Genomic DNA, 21958 nt, shown 5'->3' on the forward strand with positions numbered 1-21958 from the left:
CCGGCGGTCCAACACAAAGGTTCCGGAAAGCAAGCGCGGAGAGGAACGTGTCTCGGTGACGCAGCCGGAAGTGGCGCCACACGCCGTCTTCCGGCCCGCCGTATTATGAATGAGGGGGTCCTGGCGCGGGCGTTTTTATTTTCCCGACCTTTGGGTTTGGTTTGGTTTTTTTGTTTTCTTTCGCAGCGACGCTCAGAAGTAGCCTCGGAATCTCGGCTCCGGCTGGGCTGGAAGGCGCGGTGGGCCGGCGTCGCCCGTGTCGCGTTCGAGCCTGGCCGCGCCTCAGCGACCAGGTGAGGAGGGCGCTTGGGCCTCCGCCGCCGCCCGGGCCCCGCGAGCCGGCAGGGCCGGGCTGTGCCCCTGGTTGGTGGGGCGCCGGGGCCGAGGAGGCTGGGGAAGAGCGGGAAAGACGAAAGCCTTTCCTTGCCGTGCCTCTTCAGCCTCACATCGTTTTTGGACACCTCCCAGGGCGAAGCCGTGGAGGAGGGCCTCTTGGCCTTCCACGTTTTTCCTGGCTTCATAGTTTTCCCAAGCCTAACCCCCCCCCCCCCCCATAGAGGGATGGGAGCAGCTTTCAGTCCTAGGAGTTGATGGGTTAGTTGGGGGGCTAAGTATCAGTAGGAAGTCTCTTGGATTACGGTTTTAACTGTTTTTTTTTTCTTCCTTTTTTCGGATACCTAAGTTTTTCATTGCCTACTACGTAACGGATGGGCCCCAAGGACTTGGTTCAGGGGGGGGATATGTGCTTGTTACACACAACAGTATTTCCCGTCGGTTATTCAATTACCTAGGAAAATTTGAGTTTAACCTACATGACAATCACCGTAGCATAACAAATATCTACTTAACATGTGTCCCGCATCCCACCCCTACTTGGTCCTGGAATGAAATGACATTTATTTATTTTTTTTATTTTTTATTTTGTCGGTCGTGGGGCTTGAACTCTGGGCCTGGGCTCTGTCCCTCAGCTCTTCAGCTCAAGGCGAGCGCTCTACCACACTTCCGGTTTTCTGGTGGTTTATTGGAGATAGGAGTCTCACGGTCTCTCCTGCCCGGGCTGGCTTTGAACCGCGATCCTCAGATCTCAGCCTCCTGAGTAGCTAGGATTACAGGCGTGAGCCACCAGCGCCCGGCGAAGTGACATTTATTTTTAACACCAGCATGCTATTCCTATTCAATAACATAAATTCTTGAATGTTAAAAAGAAAAAAAATTCAGCGGGGCCCTCGTGGCTCACAACGGTTATCCTAGCTACTCAGGAGGCAGAGTTCTGTGAGACTCTTCCCTCGAACTACCAAAAAGCCAGAAGCGGAGCTATGGGTCAAGTGGTAGAGCGCCTGCCTTGAACACAAAACCTCAGTCACAGTGCCCAGGTCCTGAATTCAAGCACAAGGATTGGCGCTCCCCCGCCCCCCACTTTTTCTCCAGCATTTAATAATGTATTGAATTGTTGATAAAGGGAGTGTGCTTGAATATTCCCAAAGCCTACATATACACACCATGTTGACAGAAGAAAATGTAAAAGCTAGCAAGAATCAGTGTTGTGACAATTTTAAACATGGGCACATGGTCATTTAAATATGAAAATAAACTAATAACCCGAGTGATTTGCTGTCATATTTAATAAACGTTAGCTATATGTATTTTTAAAACTGGCTTGTAGGAGCACACACTGGACACAACTGCTACACATATACTTCCTTGAAATTGTGTTTGACTTAGACGAGTAGGTATCCTTTTAAAAGGCCTTCAAAAACAGGATTGATTGTTAAATTTGAGAATTGTGAATTGCCTGATCAGATTTAATTGCTTTGTTTTGTACACTTAAATGGTTTTGCCTACTTTAAATAAGACTCCAAAGCCTTTGTAGTAATGGACCTATAATGTTTTGTTTAGGGCTGGCGGCAGGGCTCAAGTGGTAGAGAACCTATTTAGCAGACATGAGTTCCTGAGATCAAACCCCACACTTGCCAAAGTAGAAAAAAAAATGTTTCAGTCTATTTTACTTTCTAGTTAGGATCACCACTTAGGTTTGAGTTAAGAATAAGTACTTAAGCCGGGCACCAGTGGCTCACACCTGTAATCCTAGCTACTCAGGAAGCTGAGGTATGAGGATCACTGTTCAAAGCCAGCCTGGGCAGGAAAGTCCCTGAGACTCTTATCTCCAATCAACCACCAGGAAACTGGAACTGGCACTGTGGCTCACGTGGTAGAGAGCTAGCCTTGAGCTGAAGAGCTAAGGGACAGCACCCAGGCCCAGAATTCAAACCCCATGAAGGACAAAAAATAAATAAATAAGTACTTAACATCCAAGTTGCAAATTTATCCTTCCTTCCTTTAAACATCTGGGGCAAGGCAACTGATGCAGTACATCTGTAGTATAAGATGGCCTATCTTTCTATCCTCAAGGTATAGTAGATGACCGAAATCTTTTGTGTCAGACTTTAGACGCAGCAATTTAAGCCATGTAGGTATTGTTTGCTGAGAAAATTTACTTTTTTTCTTGTTGGTGTTATTTCTTCAATGTTAGCATTTCATACTGTGAATCCCTTTTAATTATGAGGTCAGATGCAATTGCAAGCATTTTGATTTCATAGCAGCAGGTGATTCTCTAATTCTTTAGGATCACATACTTTTTTTATTTCTGAAGTTACAGTAAATTTTTTTAAATCTTTTTAAAGTCTTTTAGGACTACTTGTCCAGTTGTGAAAATTTAGTCACTTTTTTTCTCTAGAATGTATTTTCTACATTATATAATGTTTCCTTGATTGACCAATAATACTTTAGTTAATTAGCTGTTGCCTTCAGAAGGTCAAGCTTTTAAAAAAATATATCTTTATAATAGAATGTCAGGTGCAACTAAATAGTGTTGATTTATGAAAGGCAAGAAACATGAGTTAAACTTTAGTCATTGAAATATTGGACATTTGATGTAGCAGAGATATGAAGCATTTAAATTTTAATCTTGGAGAGAAATGTTTGTAATTTTTCATACTTGTAAGCTGTTCAAACCCTGTTTTTTCTACAGTATATTCAATTAATATGTATGTGGACTTAAGAATTTCACATTTATATTCTATCATTTTGTGACTGGCTTTTAGCTTCAGTATCAATGTTTTTGAATATTTGAACACAGTATTTAACATGAGTCCTCTATCTTTTCTGGGAAGAAATATTTTAATAATGTCAATGGATAAGGAATTTATCCTTACTCATTATCCTTACCCATTATAAGGAATTTATATAATTTATAAATTATATATATATATTATATCCTTATCCATCTATGCTTATCCATTATAAGGAATTTATATAAGTGATAAAGAAACAATACAGACTGGGAATGTAGCTCAGGAACAGAGTGCTTGCTTAGCAAGTGTGAGGCTCTAGATCTGATCCCAGCACTTCCAAAAATAATAGTATTAAAAAAACCAATATTTTGCTGTACAATACATCTTTTCATCATATTATGTAATATATAATTTATTATGTAGTATTCAGTCACCAGAAATACTGACTTAAATTTTGAGTCCCAGAATCTTTTTTTTTTTTTAATGGTTGTGGGCCTTGAACTTAGGGCCTGGGCACTGTCCCTGAGCTCTTCTGTTCAAAGTAGAGCTCTACCACTTTGAGCCACAGCTCCACTTCTGGCATTTCAGTGGTTAATTGTAGATAAAAGTCTCACAGGGACTTTTCTGTCCAGGCTAGCTTTGAACTGCAGTCCTCAGATCTCAGCCTCCTGTGTAGCTAGGATTATGAATGAGCCACCAGCACCTGGCTAAGCCCCAAAATCTTCAAATGACTTTTTTCTGCTTGTAGCAAAGTATATTGTCAGCTCTCTCTCTCTCTCTCTCTCTCTCTCTCTCTCTCTCTCTCTCTTTCATGCACCACACATACATTGATACAATTTGCATGGACTAAAGTAGTAAAAAATGTTTTAGATTTTTTTTAAAAAATTTAACTTTTAAAGGCCAAGAAACATTAATTAGAATGACAGTGTAAAAAGATGTCTACATGCCTACATATTGAACTTTCGATTAATGCAACCATTTTAATATATCTGAAGATTCTCAATTTTTTTTTTTACCTTTTGCCCCTTTGCAAAATTACTAAGTGCATTGGGCATACCCAGGAAGAGATTTATACTGTGTTATTTATTCAGCTCCTAGAGTTGATGGCTTGGTCTGATGCTTTCTCACTCCCCCTCAGGAGCAATTGCAGTATGACCTTGTCAAAGGTGAGAAAGACGAAATGATACACTATTTCTGTGCTTGGCAAGAATGTGCTCAGAATCCCTAGAGACCCAGAAGTTGATTCTCTTAGTAGCTACCTTCCTTAAACTCATGGCATAAGATTAGTAAATGAAAGAATCATCAAGATCAGAAAGAAGAAAAAAGAGGAATTTTGTCTACAGTCTTTATGCACAATGAGCACTCTTAAAAAATTCAAAACAAGGAAGTGGCGCTGTAGTTCAAGTGGTAGAGTGCTCGCCTTGAGCTGAAGAGCTGAGGGACAGCACCCAGGCCCAGAGTTCAAGCTCCACGACTGACAAAAAAAAAAAAAAAAAAATCAAAAGAAAATTCAATTTAAGCAAAAAGTGGTACCAAATTTGCATAGATTTACTAAATATTTAGTATATACTTTAAAAATTACTGTAGTGAATTACTGCCCAGAGGGAGTGAATTTTTTTTTCAGTTACAACTGACCGTGTAACATTGGTAATGTAGGGAAAACCATATCTATATTGGAAAAAAATGAATCAAGAGTACTTTGCATTTTCTTTTGAGTATCTCATTTATTTTTAGTTTTCACAAAGGACAGTTACTTGCTGTTCTGTTTTGTTGACATCAAACTTGTATTAAGTGCTCAAAGTGAGAAGAGGTTGTAAAATATGAATCAAAGAGTATTTTATGGTTTTTTAAAAATATTGTTATTAAGGAGTTGTACAGAGGAGTTACAGTTCCATGAGCTGGGTTATTAGGGCAATTCCTTTTGGACAGTGTCACCCCTTCACTTTCATTTTTATGGCTCTTGTATACATTGTAATGTGGCAAATATACAGGTCTCTCTTGTCATCTGTATATCTGAAAAGCCATAAAACATTTTTTTTGTTTTAAAGTATTAGCAGAACTAGTCTCACAGTAGGCCAATAGACTAGACAACTGAGAAAATAAGATAGTGTGTCCTTTGAAATCTACCTTATTGAAGTACTTAGGGATTTGATTGATAGTATCCCATTGCAGGAGAGTCACAAAGACTTGTAAGTTGATGTAGATTTCTATGGGAAAATTCCAAGAGACTATCAATTTCTAGAAAGTGCGCTAGTTCTTTTTGCCTGTTAATATTTACTTCTTAGTAATTTAAATATCAACTCCTGATGTCAAACAAAATCCAAAAATTAATAAATCTCAGTACAAAAATAATTTCTATGGGTTAAAAAGTCACTACTTTTAAATATGTGACTTTTCTTTTAGATTTGTTAAAGTATAAATCTATTGTGTTTTAACAAAAAATATAATAGATTACTTTAGCAGGAAGTTTTTCCCAGGTGGTTAGTTTACTAATTCTATTTTATTATTACAATGGATTATAACCTGTAGTAAAACAAAACAAAATGGTTGAAAACCAAGAAGCATCAACAGTGAAGACTTGCTTTTGATTAAAAACCAATAAAACACAAAGATTTTGCAATACTAAGGGAAATTTAGTATGTTGATAATTTATTTCCTAATTGACGTTACTAATATTTCCAAGGATCTTCAGTTACAGAACTGCAAGTACACTTTTATAAAAGTCTTTTTAAAAAAGTTTTAAAATGCCCTCTTATTACAAGTTTCTATGATGAATGCATTTAAACAGTGCCATCTAGCGTCAGCTCTGAAATTGTGATTTATTAGAGCTCAACAGTTCTGGATCCAATGAATGTATAACTTGAAGGTAAAAAGTCAGTCACCTTAATTGACAAAAATCTTATAGGAATAATTGACTGCAATATACCCTGTAGGTATCTTTAAAATATTCAGTATATACCCATTCATGCGTTAATTTAACGAAATAATATGATTAGAATGTTGCATATGTTAAATATGTTATGATAGTGATATGGAGACAAAGGATAGAAGAGGCAGTAAAAGTTTTCTTTTTACTGTATGTGGGTGAAACAAAAAAAGAAAGGTCAGGGAAGATGTAAGGATGTAAAAGGAATCCTAGTTACATAGGAGGTTGTATCTGAAGGACCTGAGTTCAAAGCCAACCTGGCAGAAAAATCTTGAAGACTTTATCTCCAGCAAACTGCTGGACTGGAAGCATGGCTCAGGTGGTAGGGCATCAGCCATGAGTGAGAAAGCTAAGCAAGAGCATGAAAGCCTGAGTTCAACCCCTGTTATTAGCACTGAGAAGGAAAAGAAGAAGCAGTATCAGCAGTTAGAAGCTAGAAGCAATGTTTTTGATTCTTGAAATACCATGTATGAAGATCCTGAAATGGGAAGATGCTTAGAGTTTTAGGGAATAGCTCTATTTTGGAGCCCGGAGAAAAGCAGAAAACATAAAAAGATTAGATTAAGAAAATCTTAGTAGGCTGTTAGAGAAACTGGTTTTTCTATGAATAGAATGGGAAGACACTGGAAGGTTTAAAGTGAGTGGCATTACATGAGTGGTGACATTACTTCAGTTTTAACAGAATCATTTTGCTATGTTGAGAATAAACCAGAGTGGTAGTAAGATGAGAAGTAGACTTATGAGGCAATTGATACAATTCAGAGCAGGGTGATGGTATCTTAAAAACAATCGAAATCTTGTAACATAATCAGATTCTGAATATATATTGAAGACAGAACCAAAAATTTAATAGACATAGGGATGTGCAAGAAAACAAGAGTCGCAAAACAAATTGTGTTCATCTTAAGGAACCAAGTGTAAAATGATTCCTGACTAATTTTTTGTACAAAGTACAGGAAAAATTTCCTTTGAAGGCATTTACAGACAGAACCAAAAAAAATTAATAGGCATAGAGATGTGCAAGAAAACAAGAGTTGCAAGACAATAAATTATGTTCATCTTAAAGGAACGAAGTGTAAAACGATTCCTTTGTTGTACAAAGTACAGGAAAAATTTCCTTTGAAGGTATTTAGTCAGTCTTTTTTTTTTTTTTTTTTTGTCGGTCGTGGGGCTTGAACTCTGGGCCTGGGCGTTGCCCCTTAGCTCTTCAGCTCAAGGCGAGCGCTCTACCACTTGAGCTACAGCGCCACTTCCAGTTCTCTGGTGGTTTATTGGAGATAGGAGTCTCACGGTCTCTCCTGCCCGGGCTGGCTTTGAACCGCGATCCTCAGATCTCAGCCTCCTGAGTAGCTAGGATTACAGGCATGAGCCACCAGCGCCCGGCTTTTAGTCAGTCTTAAGGGACAAATACAACATCATAAATTCTTACGTTTCCAGAATAGGCATTTATCTTTAATATTAGCTTCCAAATTGTTATATTATAAAGCATGTAACTATTTCCATTTGTGCTTTAGGTGACCCAGTGAATGAAGAACATGAAAGGTATTAAGAGAAGTCTTGCAGAAGAATACTTATACCTGGACTTTTCTCACCAAGTAGAAGGATGCATCTTCCCTCTTCATACATCTGTAACTTTATTTTTGTTGTCATACTGTGACTGCAAAATCCTAAAAGTTTATTTAGTCCTCAGCAAGGAAAGTTCTGATAGTTCACTTCTAAGAAATGTACCATCCCAGGATCTTGAAATGCAGGTTATTTCTAGGCAAGAGCTTCCACCCATAGTCCAGACTTGCTGTTTGCCTGCGGTGGTAGAACAGCCCAACAACTTTTGTAGAGCTGGACTTGCTGTTGTACTAAGACACATAATCCAGAAATCCTATGAAGCTGACCCATCGAAGAAGGATATTTTGGAACTTCTGGGTTTTAAAAAGACTTGCTTGAAAGCCTGTGCTGAAGTAAGTAGAAGGTCAGGTCTCTCTTCAGTGATTAAAGCTACAAAGTAGTAACACCTTCATTTGAAAATGTGTCTTCCTGTTGGGAATAAGATTTCATTTATTTGGGGAAAAAGCCCCAAACAAAACACAATAACCATGTGCCAGTGGCTCATGCCTGTATACTTAGCTATTCAGGAGCCTGAAATCTGAGGGCCATGAGTTTGAAACTGGTACAGAGAAGAAAGTCCATGAGACTTTTGTATCCAGTCAACCAACAAAAAGCTGGACGTAGATCTGTGGTTCAACTGGTAGAGCACTTGCCTTGGGCAAAAAAGCTAAGGGACAGTGCCCAGGCCCTGAGTTCAAGCCCCAGCATAAAAAAACACAGAAAACAAAAACCCAAAACCAAAATAGAAAAGAAAAAACAATAACCAAAGAAATACCTAAAATAAGCCAGGGGCTGGTGGCTCAGGCCTATAATCCTAGCTACTTAGGAGGCTAAGATCTGAGTATTATGATTCGAAGCCAGCCAGGGCAAGAAAGTCCATGAGACTCTCAACTCCAATTAACTACCAAAATGCCAGAAATGGAGCTGTGGCTCATGTGGCAAAGCAGTAACTAGCCTTGAGTGAAAAAGCCCAGGGACAACACGGAAAGGTCCTGAGTTTAAGCCCCTGGTTGGCACAAAAAACAACAACAACAACAACAACAAAAAAAAGTAATCCTATGTTCATAAGTGTTCCTATTTCAGTATTGTACTAAAAGATAAGAATTTGTAAGTTATATAGTTTGGAGACATATTTGTAGAGATTAACTTCTCTTTGTTTTTTAGTTATATTGAGGATCATCAAAGGGAGCATTTACATATAAACAGGAGCTCAAGTAACTGCTTTGTAAGCCCTGCTTTTTTTGGTGAAGGTGTATTTATTCAGTAAGAGGCTACTGAAACCAAAAAGCTCCATTGTTTTAATGTTTTCATGTTTGAAGCACCTAAATAAGTTTTGATAGAGCATAAAAGGCAAGCCCAGGGACAGTTTAGCCCAAGACTAAATTCTTAAATTCTCTTCACTAATCTAATTTCCCAGAATGACATTTATTTTCAGTCTGTGTTAAGAAGAAAGAATCCTATCATTTCTTGTTTTGTTTTATAGGTTAGTCAGTGGACCAGGCTGTGTGAACTCACCATCCCTTTGGCTATTGAGAACTTTCTTAGAGAGTCTGTTGAACAGCCCCCAGCTATCCCTGCAGAAATAATACAGCTAGAGAAAAAACTTAGTGAGCCTGTTAGAGTACACAATGATGACAAACTACGCAGGCAGAAGCTGAAGCAACAGAAGGTTGCTGAAAAGAAAAGAACAGCAAAGACCAAGGTCCATATCCAGGAAGCATCCAAGGACTTGGATTCTCCATCTAAGAGTTTGGAAATGAAAGTGGCATTCTCAAAGCTTGCAATGCAGGAAGAACCAGCTCCTACCAACAGGGAGCCTTCTCACATCAGGAAAGCAAAGGCCTCTGACCTTCCTCCTCTGGAGCATGTGTTTGCCGAAGGGCTTTACTTTACCTTGGCAGACATTGTGCTTTTGCCCTGTATCCATCATTTTCTGGTAAGGTTTTCATGAATTTCAATCTGAAATTGCTTACTTTGCATTCAGCTTCCACTTCTTTACTTTCACTATGCACCTGAGCCAAATTATTAGTATCTCACTTTTCTAAATGTACCTCTCTGCCTTTGCTGGGATATTCCTTTCCCCCACCCCCACAGCAGTATTGGGTTTGAACTTAGGACCTTACACTTGCTAGGCAAGTGTTCTCAGCCATTTTGTTTAGGTTATTTTTTCAGATAGATTCTGAACTGAACTGTACTCCCATAGAGCTATGTGTGCCACCACACTTAAGCTTGTTCTCCGACATAAGGTCTATGCAGACTTTTTATTTTTTTATTTTTTAGACCTAGACTGGTCTTGATCATCTTCCTTCCAAGTTGGTAGGACCTACAAATATTAGCTATGTGCCGGGCTTGGCTAGCTTTGATATTGGATCTTGATAATTGCCAAAGGCTCATGTGTGGAAAAGTTGGCCTTTGGTGAAGCACGGCTAGATGTAGAACTTTTAGGAAATAAGAACAGTGGAAAGAAACTAGGTGTATATGCCCATGAAGGGATATTGAGACTTTGGCCCTTTCTTGTCTCTTTCTGCTTTCCAATTGCCCTGAGTTAAGTAGCCCTCCTCAACCATGCACTCCTACAATAATGTCCTGTGCCACCACAGGCCCAAAGCAACAGGTCAAGCCTTCACAGACTGAAGTCTGCATCTCAGTGCCAAAATAACCCTTGCCCCTGATTAAATTCATTATCTCAGGTATTTTGTCATAGTGATGAAAAACTGACTTTTATACTCTAATCAATGTAAGCAAAGGAAATAATCATTATGACTTTTAAAACATTATTTTGTTTTTCAGTTAGTTCTTTATGACTAATTCTGAGTTATTAAAATGTTAACAATTGTGATTATCAATTGCTTTTGTGATTATCTTCTAACACTAGAAGGTTCAGTATAAAAATTATTAAAAACTAAATAAATTTTGTCAGTTGTATACCATAATTAACTAGTTTCATTATGTTAAGTGGTCATAAATATGATATTGTTCTCATAGACTTTTTGCTTCTCTGTAAGATTAAGCTATTCTATGCTGTGGGAGAATATAGGTGGAAAGTTATGTGTATACACACACACACACACACACACACACACACACACACACACACACACACACGCCCCCCCCACACACACACACACTTATGTTGCTCTCTGTGGAGGAAAAGAGAACAAGATGTCAATAATACCAGAGTAAACAGAAATTGGGCTTGCTACAGCCCTCCAGTTTTTTCTCAAAAGCTGTGTTTTTCTTGCTTTAGAACATATTACCCTTTCCCCTCTAAGGAATGAGATACCAGATTTCATTTTCAGTCGCCATCATTGCAGGTGTCTCTACTGACAGAAAATATTTTTAATGAATGTTTGTGCATTTAGAAGCTGTTGCTTCACTAATAAGTTAGGCAGTATGGATCAGTTATCATCGTCTCAAAGGATGTTTTTCTTTCAAATCAAAACAAAGCAAAATGGCAACCATAATGATTTCAGAATTACATATGAAAAGATTCAGGAGCTCTTTTAGATGTCAGTTGCTATTATAAATGTCAAATATCATGATTTTGGCTTTGGCCTAGTCAAATTTTTTTTTAGATTATCTTTGATTCCTCTCATCTTTTACCAATTTAGTCTTTAGAGTGGCCATTTGATTTACTATGAAATATTTGATATTTGTGATATGAATAACTGTAATTTTATTTATATGGAATCAAAGTGGCATATCTGCTTATTGTTTGGAGATAATTTATTAAAAGCCCATTGTATATGCCAGGTACCGTTGTAAGCACTAGCAATCAAAGGATGAACAAGACAGGTGACACCCCAGACCTAGTGAAGTTAATATTCTAGTAGACAGTAGCAGTGAACAAACGAACAAATAATAGTCACAGGAAATAATGCCAAATGGTACAGACAAAACAGGTGATAGAAGCAACCTGATTTTTTTTTTTTTTTTACTTTAAGCTCAACAAAACATGAAGTGTAATTTTGATTCACCTTCAGGAAGCTGATTTTAGTTCCAACCATTTGGCCTATTTATTTCAGCTAATCTGAGTTTCATGTTAGTCAAATTTAAATTCCATTTATCTGGTTAGAATTAGTTAAAGCTGAAGTATTCCTAAATTGATGAGATTCCCCTGGCCCTCTCCTCACTTTGAATCAGGTAGGATATTTGACTACTCTTGAGTAAATGCTCCTCCTAGTAGGAAGGAGCTTTGTTTTATCTCAGTTTTTAAAATACAAGAAAACTTTTATACTTAGTCTTTTCTATTATAAGTATGATTAAATTCTACTTGACATTTAATATGTAAATTCTCATAGAATCTTCCTTTATTCCTTTGTGCTTTTCTAGGATCTGCTCATTTTCTTTTAAAGAATTCATCTGTCTTTGCCAAAGCCTGATGTTGCTTCGGTTGCACTTCTTAGAGTCACTTTGAGTAATGTTGCCATCAGTTTGTTCATATTGGGGCTATGTTGCCAAGCCTTTGTGCTTGTATTAACACAGAGAGGCAAATCAAGTGGCATGCCAACCAATCAGAATCAGGATCAAGTTTATGTGTAGCAAAGAATATGTTAGATTTGGGTCAGAAATATGAAGTGGAACCCAGGATCAGGGTATTTAGCCACAGGAATAGGGTCAAAGACATGAAAGAACAGAATCAATCTGGCTAAGTCTAGGTTTGGATTACCAAACCAGAAGGACTAGGGAGAATACCTGAACGTTGCTGCAGTTTTGCCAAGCAGAATAAAGTAACATCAAGTAACCTCCCTGAGGTAGTATGTAGATGATTAAGAAAGAAGAGACTACTAATGAAAGTTGTAGTTTTCCCCGAGTACACCTGTGTGGGTGCGTGCATGCGTGTGTGTGTGTGTGTGTGCATGCGTGTGTGTGTGTGTGTGTGCGTGCATGCATGTGTGTGTGTGCGTGCATGCATGTGTGTGTGTGTGCGTGTATGCGTGTGTGTGTGTGTGTGTGTGTGTGTGTGTGTGTGTGTGTGTATGTGTTGGGGCCTGAACTCTGGGCCTGGGCACTGTCCTTCAGCTCAAGGCTAGTGCTCTACCAGTTGAGTCACAGCACCACTTCAGGCTTTTTCTGCTTATGTGGTGTTGAGGAATTGAACCCAAGGCTTTATGCATGCAAGTCAAGCACTCTACCACTGAGCCACCTTCCCAGCCCCACAAGTGCTTTTTTTTAATTTTAATTTTAATTTTTTATTGTGAAAATATTGTACAGAGGGGTTACAATTACATGGGCAAGATAATGAGTACATTTCTTATCAAGCATTGTAGCCTCCTTTGTTTCCCCTTCCCATCCTCCCCCCCCACCCCCCACCCAATCATCCCCCCCCCCACCAAAGTTGTAAAGTTCGTTTTCGACATAACAACTTGTACTTCTCATTGTTGCAATGGGTCCACCTGTATCCCTATTTAAATTACTTGTTTTTCCCCTTCCCCTCCACAAATTATACTGACATCAAATACAGTGAGAGCACGAGTTATACTGAGGGGGAGGGACATACAAAGCAACAAAGAAATAATCTTATAAATGTGTTAGAAACAATCGCATGAAAGAAAAAAAAACATTTGAATACATATCTTAGGGTTCATTTCCCTAACATCCCCTTATCTGACCTTTTCTGCTTGACTCAGACATATACTAGATATTGAAAATAAGGGAAACCATGGGACCTATGTTTCTTTGGGCTTGGCTTACTTCACTTAATATAATTCTTTCCAAGTCTTTCCATTTCCTCACAAATGGGGCAATGTCATTCTTTCTGATGGAGGCATAGAATTCCATTGTGTATATATACCACATTTTCTTGATCCATTCATCTACTGAGGGGCATCTTTGGCAAAAATCAAGAACTCTAATAACAACAGATGCTGGAGGGGATGCGGACAGAAGGGAACCTCACTGCATTGTTGGTGGGAGTGTAAACTTGTTCAACCACTTTGGAAAGTAGTATGGAGGTTCCTCAAAAGACTCCACATAGAGCTCCCCTATGACCCAGCAATCCCACTTGTGGGCATTTACCCAAATGTTTACAAACAAGACCACACTAAAGCTACCAGCACAACTATGTTTATTGCAGCATTATTTACTATAGCTAAGATATGGAACCAACCCAAGTGCTTTTTAATACAACATAAACATAAATCATGTCACTGCTATTTATGTTAATTCTTAGAATTGTCTGTCATTTTTTTCTAGTGAGTATGTTTTTCTTTTTTTTTTTCTTTTGTCTTACTTTTTGAACTCAAGGTTTCATGCTTGCTGGGCAAGTGCTATAGGTTGAGGCCTACCTCTAGCCCTTTGTACACTTATTTTTGAGATAAGGTCTTTTTGCTCTGGCTAGTCTAGACCACAGTTCTCCAATTTATACTATGACCTTAGCTGAGATGTCTGGCACATGTCACCATGCCCAGCCTTTCCTGTTGAGTTGGGATCTTAAAAAGGTTTTTACCCAGCTTAGTCTGGAACTTCAGTCTTCTGATCTCACTTGCTTTCCACATAGCTGACAGGTGTACACAACCTTGCCCAGCCATTGGTTGAGGTGGGGTCTTGCAAACTTTTTGCTTGGGTTGGCCTTGAACTTGATCCTCCTATTCCCCTCCTCCCAAGAAACTCAGATTACAGTTGTAGGCCATTGCACCTGGCTTTGAGTTTAAGTTTTAGAATTGTGTAGATGTGCTACAACTGATCTATTTACTTACTGACTGGTGTCTTGGGTCCGACAAGTATGAATATACTCTGGGTAAGTTTTTAAGTTTTTGGAAAATGGTTGCTGGATTGTATAGTAACTTTAATTTTGTACAGATGTACTAACTGTCTTTTAAAGTGTCTATACTGTTTTGCATTGATCAGGAAGGAGGGTTTATCTTGCTCTGCTCCCTTATGCTCATTTGGTATTGTGAATACTTTAGCTTGTATTCTAATAGGTATACAACCATGTCTTCTTGCTTTAATTTCCAGTTCTCTAGTGATATATAATGGTCATGTTTTTATGTTCTTTGTAGCCACCTGTATATCTATTTTGGTAAATTATCTATTCTATCCTTTCCTTGTTTTCTTAATTGACTTGTTACATCATTAGAATTATTCCAAATTTCTATTCTGAGATGAATGACAAAAACTTTTAAGACACCCCCAAAGAAGTTACCTAAATTGCAAATAAACATGAAAAGATCCTCAAGATTACTATTCATAAGAAAATGCTATACAATGAAATACTACATGAGTAAGAATGCTTAAAACTGACAATACCAAATGGTGACAAAATATGGAGAAATTTGAATCTCCAGTGTGAATAAATTCGAATCTTGCCAGTGTGAATAAAAACATGCAGGGATCACCCTGAAAAATAATTAAACTGTTTCTCTAGAAGTTCAACTTATAGTTTCCATATAAGCTAGCAACTAAAATATCTACTCCCAAGAAAAGAAATTTGTACACAAACACTGGTGTGTTAAAATATAGCATTGTTACTAAAATAACCTCAAACTGGAAACATACAAATGTCCATCACCTGTTGTATAGATAAGCAAAATACAGTATGTCTGCTAGAAAACTCTTAACTAATAATAAAAGAAAGGGGCTGGGAAGGTGGCTCAGTGGTAGAGTGCTTGCCTTGCATGCATGAGGCCCTGGGTTCGATTCCTCAGCACCACATAAGCAGAAAAAGCTGGAAGTGGCGCTGTGGCTCAAGTGGTAGAGTGCTAGCCTTGAGCTGAAGAGCTGAGGGACAGCGCCCAGGCCCAGAGTTCAGGTCCCATGACCAGCCAAAAAAATAATAATAATAATAAAAGAAAGAATGATTTAAATGGACAAACCTCAATAACTTTAGTGAGAAGTCATTTTTCTGTTTATATGAAATTCTAGAAAACCCCAAAATAAGGAAAACAGCTCACTAGAACAGAGGTTGACAGTAAATAGACACAAAGGACCTTTTTTGGGTGATACACTATTCTAGAACTGGACTATGGTGATAGTTCCATATTCCTTTAAATTTGCTAAAACTCATTGTTTAAGTCCTACTTTAAAATTTAAAATGTAATGATCTAAAGTTATGTCAATGTACCTGTTATAATAAGCTATCAAAAATAAATATGTGTACTATCTTTTCCTACCTAGGTAATTATCTACAAGAAATTTTCTGAGAAACTGATAGAATTTCCACTGCTAACTTCTTGGTACCAGAGGATTCAGGAAGTGCCAAAAGTAAAACCAGCAGCTTCCATGTGTGGGATCCAATTTCTGTGTTTGCCAAAGTTGTTAAATACTTCAAATGAGCAGCATCAGAACTTAAGTGAAGTCCCAGGTTCAGAAGAGCAAAATGACCCATCATTTACAGGAGGACCAAGACCAACTCTGACTAAGTTAATGGTATATATTGTTCTATTAAAATTTTCTGGGGCTGGGAAGGTGGCTCAGTGGTAGAATGCTTGCCTTGCATGCATGAGCCCCTGGGTTCGATTCTTCAGCACCACATACATAGAAAAAGCCGAAAGTGGCACTGTGGGTCAAGTGATAGAGCACTAACCTTGAGCTGAAGAGCTGAGGGACAGTGCCCAGGCCCAGAATTCAGGCCCCACAACCAACAACAACAAAAATTTTTTCTTTGACAAATTACGTGTGGTAATGTTGACCAAGATTTGGCCCTATTTGGTAGTTATTTTTTGACATAATTTTTATTTTATATCACTTAATACTAATAAACATTTCTATTAGTCTTTTGCATTGTATAATTTACTTCTTAGATTCTTAATATTGTTTATCTTTGGAACAAAGTAAATCATAATATGTACTTTGAAAATTTATTTTTTCTGAAACTTATTTTTTTGGTGTGTGGTTTCAAGATTCAGAACATGCCTGTCATACCTGATCAAGTATATTGTTTAAACAGATGCTTTTCTGTTACAAGGTTTTTTTAGACTCAACCTGTAAATATGACTTGATGGTTTGAAATTAAAGAAGTTATAAAGATGCTTTTACTTACTAAGCTTTTACCCAAATTTTTTATTTTGGTATTGTTTAAACTTTTTTAAATTTTAAAAATTGTGTAAACCTTTTTAAAACTTTATATGATTTTAATTTGTTGTATTATAAGAATATATGTTTTGGGCTGAGAAGGTGGCTCAGTGGTAGAGTGCTTGCTTTGCATGCATGAGGCCCTAGGTTCGATTCCTCAGCACCACATAAGCAGAAAAAGTCAGAAGTGGGGCTGATGCTCAAGTGGTACAGTGCTAGCCTTCAGCTGAAGAACTGAGGGACAGCACCAGGCCCAGAGTTCAGGCTCCACAAAAGACTGGAAAAAACAAAAACAAACCAAAAATATATTTTATATATATTATATAATATTGTCTATATTATATATAATTATAATAAAGTATATATGTATATGTATTATACATATATTATGTGTATTATCTATATTATATATTATATATTACATATTTGTTTATACATTTATTATATAGCTGTATATAATAATTATAATTATATATGTAATATATATTATAAATAATACACATAATATATGTTTTTCTCTCTTTGGAGCATAATTTATTTTTAATAGATTGTACACTATTCACCAATTGGCTTTCATTACAATATTCCTTTATTTGAAACAGTCTGCAAAAATGTTTTGCTTTTAGATTAATGAAAATTTATTTGTATAGAAAATTCATGAAATAATGTATTAACCTGAGAAGCATTAAAAAAATTTACTTTGTTTCTCTATTTGGGGTAGGGAGTATTTGCACTCTACCAGTGACTGGAAGCTTATGTTTAGATATGAATAAGAAAATGTTAGTAGTGACACCCAACCTACTGTCTTTTTGGCTAAGCTGTGTAACCTGTTGATGAAACAGTGAACATATTTATATAGTTGATTTTAGAAGTTTTATCCAGATTTTGATGTTTTGATTAAATAGATACACAGTTGAAGAATTTTTGGTTTAGCTCAGTAGAATTTTTGGTTTAGCTCAGTGTGCTTTTGGGGTGATGAAAATGTTCTGAAAATAGTAGTGATGATAATCCATTAAATAGTGTGCTTTAGAAGAGCATATTTTTTGATCATGCACCAGTGGCAAACATGTTATCCCTAGCTACTCAGGAAGCCGATACCTGAGTTTCTCAATGTGTTGCAGGTCAAGGAAGAAATGTCTTCAAGACTATCCCCAGTAAACCATTGAAATGCTAGCTAGACTGGAAAAGTGGCTCGAGTGTTAGAGTTCCAGCTGTGAGTGAAAAAGATAAATGAGACTGTGAGGCCTGAGTCACGTTCTGGACATGCCCTAGAATGGACAAAATAAATAAATGAAGGAATGAAGTAAATGTTGTAGTAACTTAATGTACTTGTACTTTTTAAAAGGGCCCTAAAGTAAGAATGAGTTTGGAAATGAGAAATAGCAAAGACAATATGGCTAAACTCCGGCAAAAGAGATAAAAGAGGGTTAAGATAATGTCAGAGAAATGTGTTTATTTTTTGGAGGCAAATGAATGCTCTAGACTTCTAGCTTAACAACTCTATTTCTAGTTCTAACAAGAATCTTTTCCTTTGAGGACAAAATTTAGCTCATTTTCTATGGAAAGTAATTAGCTGATACAAAAAGTTAATGTTGAAGTCTCAACAATTTTTAATTCATTTATTTTGAGACAGAGGTCTCGAGCTGTCCTGGAACTGAGACTCAAGTGATACTCTGACTTTCCTAGAGTTTGGATGTTAGCTGTGTGCCACCACCCCAGCTGCAATTTTTCTTTTGCATAGGTTACCTGTAGGGATAAAAAACACCTGTACCATGGTTATTTATTTTGTGGCATGTAGACCCAAAATGTATTTGGAAAGGTGCCTGAATCTATGTATATGCCATAATAATATCTGTAGATGAAATAAATGCATAGCTTCTGAAATAAAAGGAACCTGAAAAAAATACATATAAAAAGTGATCCTCTTAAAATTTTGATATGTATTTTGTTAAGCCAGAGAAATGCTTTTCTTGCAGTCTCTTACTATAAAGGACTGATGGTAATATTTGAGGTATGATTTAAGGTAGTAGCTTTTGTCACTATAAATCTTGGAAGTTTGGGGCAGTGTTCATGTATGAAAAGGTAGAACTTGATGGACATATAATCTCTTAAGTGGATTGATTTTGAGACAGTTTTGTCCTCAGGTGACTTTCTCTATATCTGATGCATTTCTATTTCTAGATGGCTTTTTGGTTCTATATGTTTTTTATTACCTCAATAAAGAAAAAAAAAGGGAAAAAAAGGAAAGTAACTATGATGTTAGAAGTCAAACATTTTGGAAATATCTGATGATTATTACTATATACTATTAATATAGATACTATTAATTAAATATCTATTGATTATTACTATTAATGCTTCTCTTTGCCGTAGAAAATAGAAATTTGGCCCTCAAAAGCATAAGATTTGTTAACTTATTAATTTGAAAACTTATTTCCTTCTCTAGGAAAATGGCATTGAAGTGATGCTTGCTCCTCACCCTTCCCCTATGTGGTCCCTTGATTGGAACGGTCTTCCTGCAGCCGTGAGCCCAAAGGAAGGTAAGTTTCTTTTTTCTTTTTAGTTTCTTTTTAGTTTTAGTTATAATCTGAATATTCTCTTCATAGCAATTTTTAACTCTCTATATCTTTGGCTGTAATATTAGAATTTTTATTTTATTATGAAAAATTTAATGTATATACCTCATTCATTTAATATTTTCCTGTATTTGCTGTAATATTTTTCTTTGCTGATATATTTTAATAAGTCCTACATAGAATGTCACATTTTAGTACATAGATTGAAAAAACATAAATAATCACCAAACCATTGTCACACCAAATGAAAATTAACAAAAATTTATCAGTCATCTAAAGGCCAATCCACTTCCCCCAGCTGTTTAAATATTTTTTGAAAAGAAATAGCATTTTTAGATTTATTTTGCTTTCTGTGTGTGTGTGTGTGTGTGTGTGTGTGTGTCTGCTTGTCTGTCTGTCTGTGTCTGTGTTTTATGCTGCACCTAGGGCTTGAACTCAGGGCTGGGCACTCTCCCTGAGCCCTTCAGCTCAAGGTGAAGGCTCTACTCTACCACTTGAGCCACTGTGCCACTTCCAGTTTTCTGGTGGTTAATTAGAGATAAGAGTCTCACAGACTTTCCACTTTACTGCCCTGTCCGGCTTTGAACCGAGATCCTCAGATCTCAGCCTCCTGAGTAGCTAGGATTATAGGCATGAGCCACCACCACCTGGCCTTTTCACTTTTTATTTTAAAATGACTTTATGGATTTTATTTTCTCTAAGAAACACAGATAAAAACACAAAGAATACCTGGATTTGAAATGCAACAATATCAGTGTTTAGTAGAGAATTTTTTAGTATACCTAAATCTCAACTTCTTCTACTATTTACTTGTTCTTTAGCTGTATGTTATTGAAAATAGCTCTTGATTTTTCAGGTTCTCTTTGGAATAATAGTTGCCTATCCTTTTCACACTTTCTCTTCTGTTATACTATCTAATATTTCCTTTATTTCATGAATCAATCATTCTTTGTCAATCAAAGACATTATTTAGGACTCTTAAAGGGTGAACTTTTTGACTCTTAAAGGGTGAACTTTTGTGTTGATAATTAAATTATTTGTTCAAAAGTGTTTTAATAAAATTTAGGTCTTTTAGTAACTTTATGCAAAAACTAGTCCTAATGAATTGGGTATTATTTGAATTTTCTGACACTTCAACAAATTTGAGTATTTTCATGATTTTTGCAATATGCTTTTGGTTGCATGTTGTTAAAATATATTTTTTAACAGATAAATTTTTATAGTTTACTAAATAGAAAATGAGATTTCGGGCTAAAGGTATAACTAAATAGAGAACATTACTTACCTTGTGAAACACTGGCTTCAATTCCCAGAACCTCCTCCCCCAAATCAGACTTTTATTAGTATTTACCACTATCTAGAAAAGAAAACAGTTTTTTAAATGCTTCATGTTTTACCTTATTTATATTTAATTTACTAGGGAGCCAAAATAATTCTTTCTTTTGGTAGTATTAGAGAGTACTCAGTGCTTTGCCACTAAACTATGTTATTTATTATCAGCTGCTGACTCAACATTAAGTATTCATTAACATTCATTCATCTAACATTAAGTATTCATGCTTAGTCATTTTTGTGGTTATAAGTTCAACACCTACATTGTTTACACACATTTCATTGACTATCCTAAAAGGTTTACAATGTCAATCAAACCAAGACAGAATTGTGGTCAGGTTAGATTAGCTGTTTTCACTCTGGAAACTTCAAATATTGTACGGTAGTAGGATTTTTTTAAATGAAATTAAACTATATAGGAGTACAGGAGGTCCCTATGAAGATCATAAGAATACTTTATGCATGTTCTTGTGTCTTAGGAAAGATTATATTGAAATAAGATTATATTGATACTTGATTCATTTGGCTCTCTGAAAGACTGACTTCTACTAAAACCATTGAACCTCATCAAAATTTTGGTGCATATATTATAAAAATATTTACTAGTAAAGGCAGTGTTAATCCTCAGGACGAATGAAATGTAGGTTTGAAGTCTTCTCGCATCCATTTTTCTCTCTATGTTCTGTCCCTGAATTTTTCAGTTTCTTTTATACCACATATATAAAATTTCTGTATAGGCCAGGCACTGGTGGCTCACACCTGTAATCCTAGCTACTCAGGAGGCTGAGATCTGAGGATCACATTTCAAAGCCGGGGCAAGGAAAGTCCATGAAACTCTTATCTCCAATTAACTACCAGAAAGCCAAAGTGGCACTCTGGCTCAAGTGGTAGAGCTCTCTCCTTGAGCTAAAGACCTGAGGGATAGTGCCCTGGCCCAGAATTCAAGCCCCACAACCAACAACAGCAACAAAATATTCTGTATGTCTTCGCTTTTTGGTGCATATGTGTGCCAATATTGGGCCTTGAACTCAAGACCTCAGTCTCACTTAGCTTTTTCACTCAAGGCTGGAACTTTGCCACGTGAGCCACATTTCTACTTCTAGCCTTTTGCTGGTTAATTGGAGATGAGAATCTCATGAACTTTTCTTCCAGGGTTAGCTTTGAACTATGATACTCAGATCTCAGTTTCTTGAGTAATTAGGATTAAAGGTGAGAGCCACTGGTGCCTGGTTATATCTTCACTTTTATTCTTTAGCAGATTTGAATATTGTCCTTTACGTACCCCTGGTCTGTTGAAACTATATTCATCTTTTAAGGATCAGTTCAAATGCTGAACTCCACACTGTGCATGACAGACAAGTGCCCTATAACTGAGCCACATCTCTAGACCTTCCTTGTTGAATATTTCCTTTTAGTAGCAAAATATTTCTTTTTACCTT

The 21958-nt window shown here is 36.9% G+C and overlaps 1 protein-coding gene across 1 annotated transcript in view; it reads left to right on the forward strand.

Annotated features, from left to right (window-relative positions):
• The first annotated feature begins 90 nt into the window (after window positions 1-90).
• The window catches only part of Gstcd (glutathione S-transferase C-terminal domain containing), a 75893-nt gene continuing 54025 nt past the window's right edge, over window positions 91-21958 (forward strand). Inside the window, exons 1-5 of the mRNA XM_070022396.1 lie at window positions 91-293; window positions 7512-7952; window positions 9083-9535; window positions 15715-15966; window positions 19058-19151. Coding sequence (XP_069878497.1) covers window positions 7524-7952; window positions 9083-9535; window positions 15715-15966; window positions 19058-19151 — 1228 coding nt within the window. The 5' untranslated portion in view covers window positions 91-293; window positions 7512-7523. The remainder of the gene's footprint in view (window positions 294-7511; window positions 7953-9082; window positions 9536-15714; window positions 15967-19057; window positions 19152-21958) is intronic.

The sequence above is a fragment of the Dipodomys merriami genome, unplaced genomic scaffold, assembly GCF_024711535.1.
Source record: "Dipodomys merriami isolate MVZ:Mamm:240054 unplaced genomic scaffold, mDipMer1.0.p SCAF_15, whole genome shotgun sequence".
In the NCBI taxonomy this organism is placed as follows: Eukaryota; Metazoa; Chordata; class Mammalia; order Rodentia; family Heteromyidae; genus Dipodomys; species Dipodomys merriami.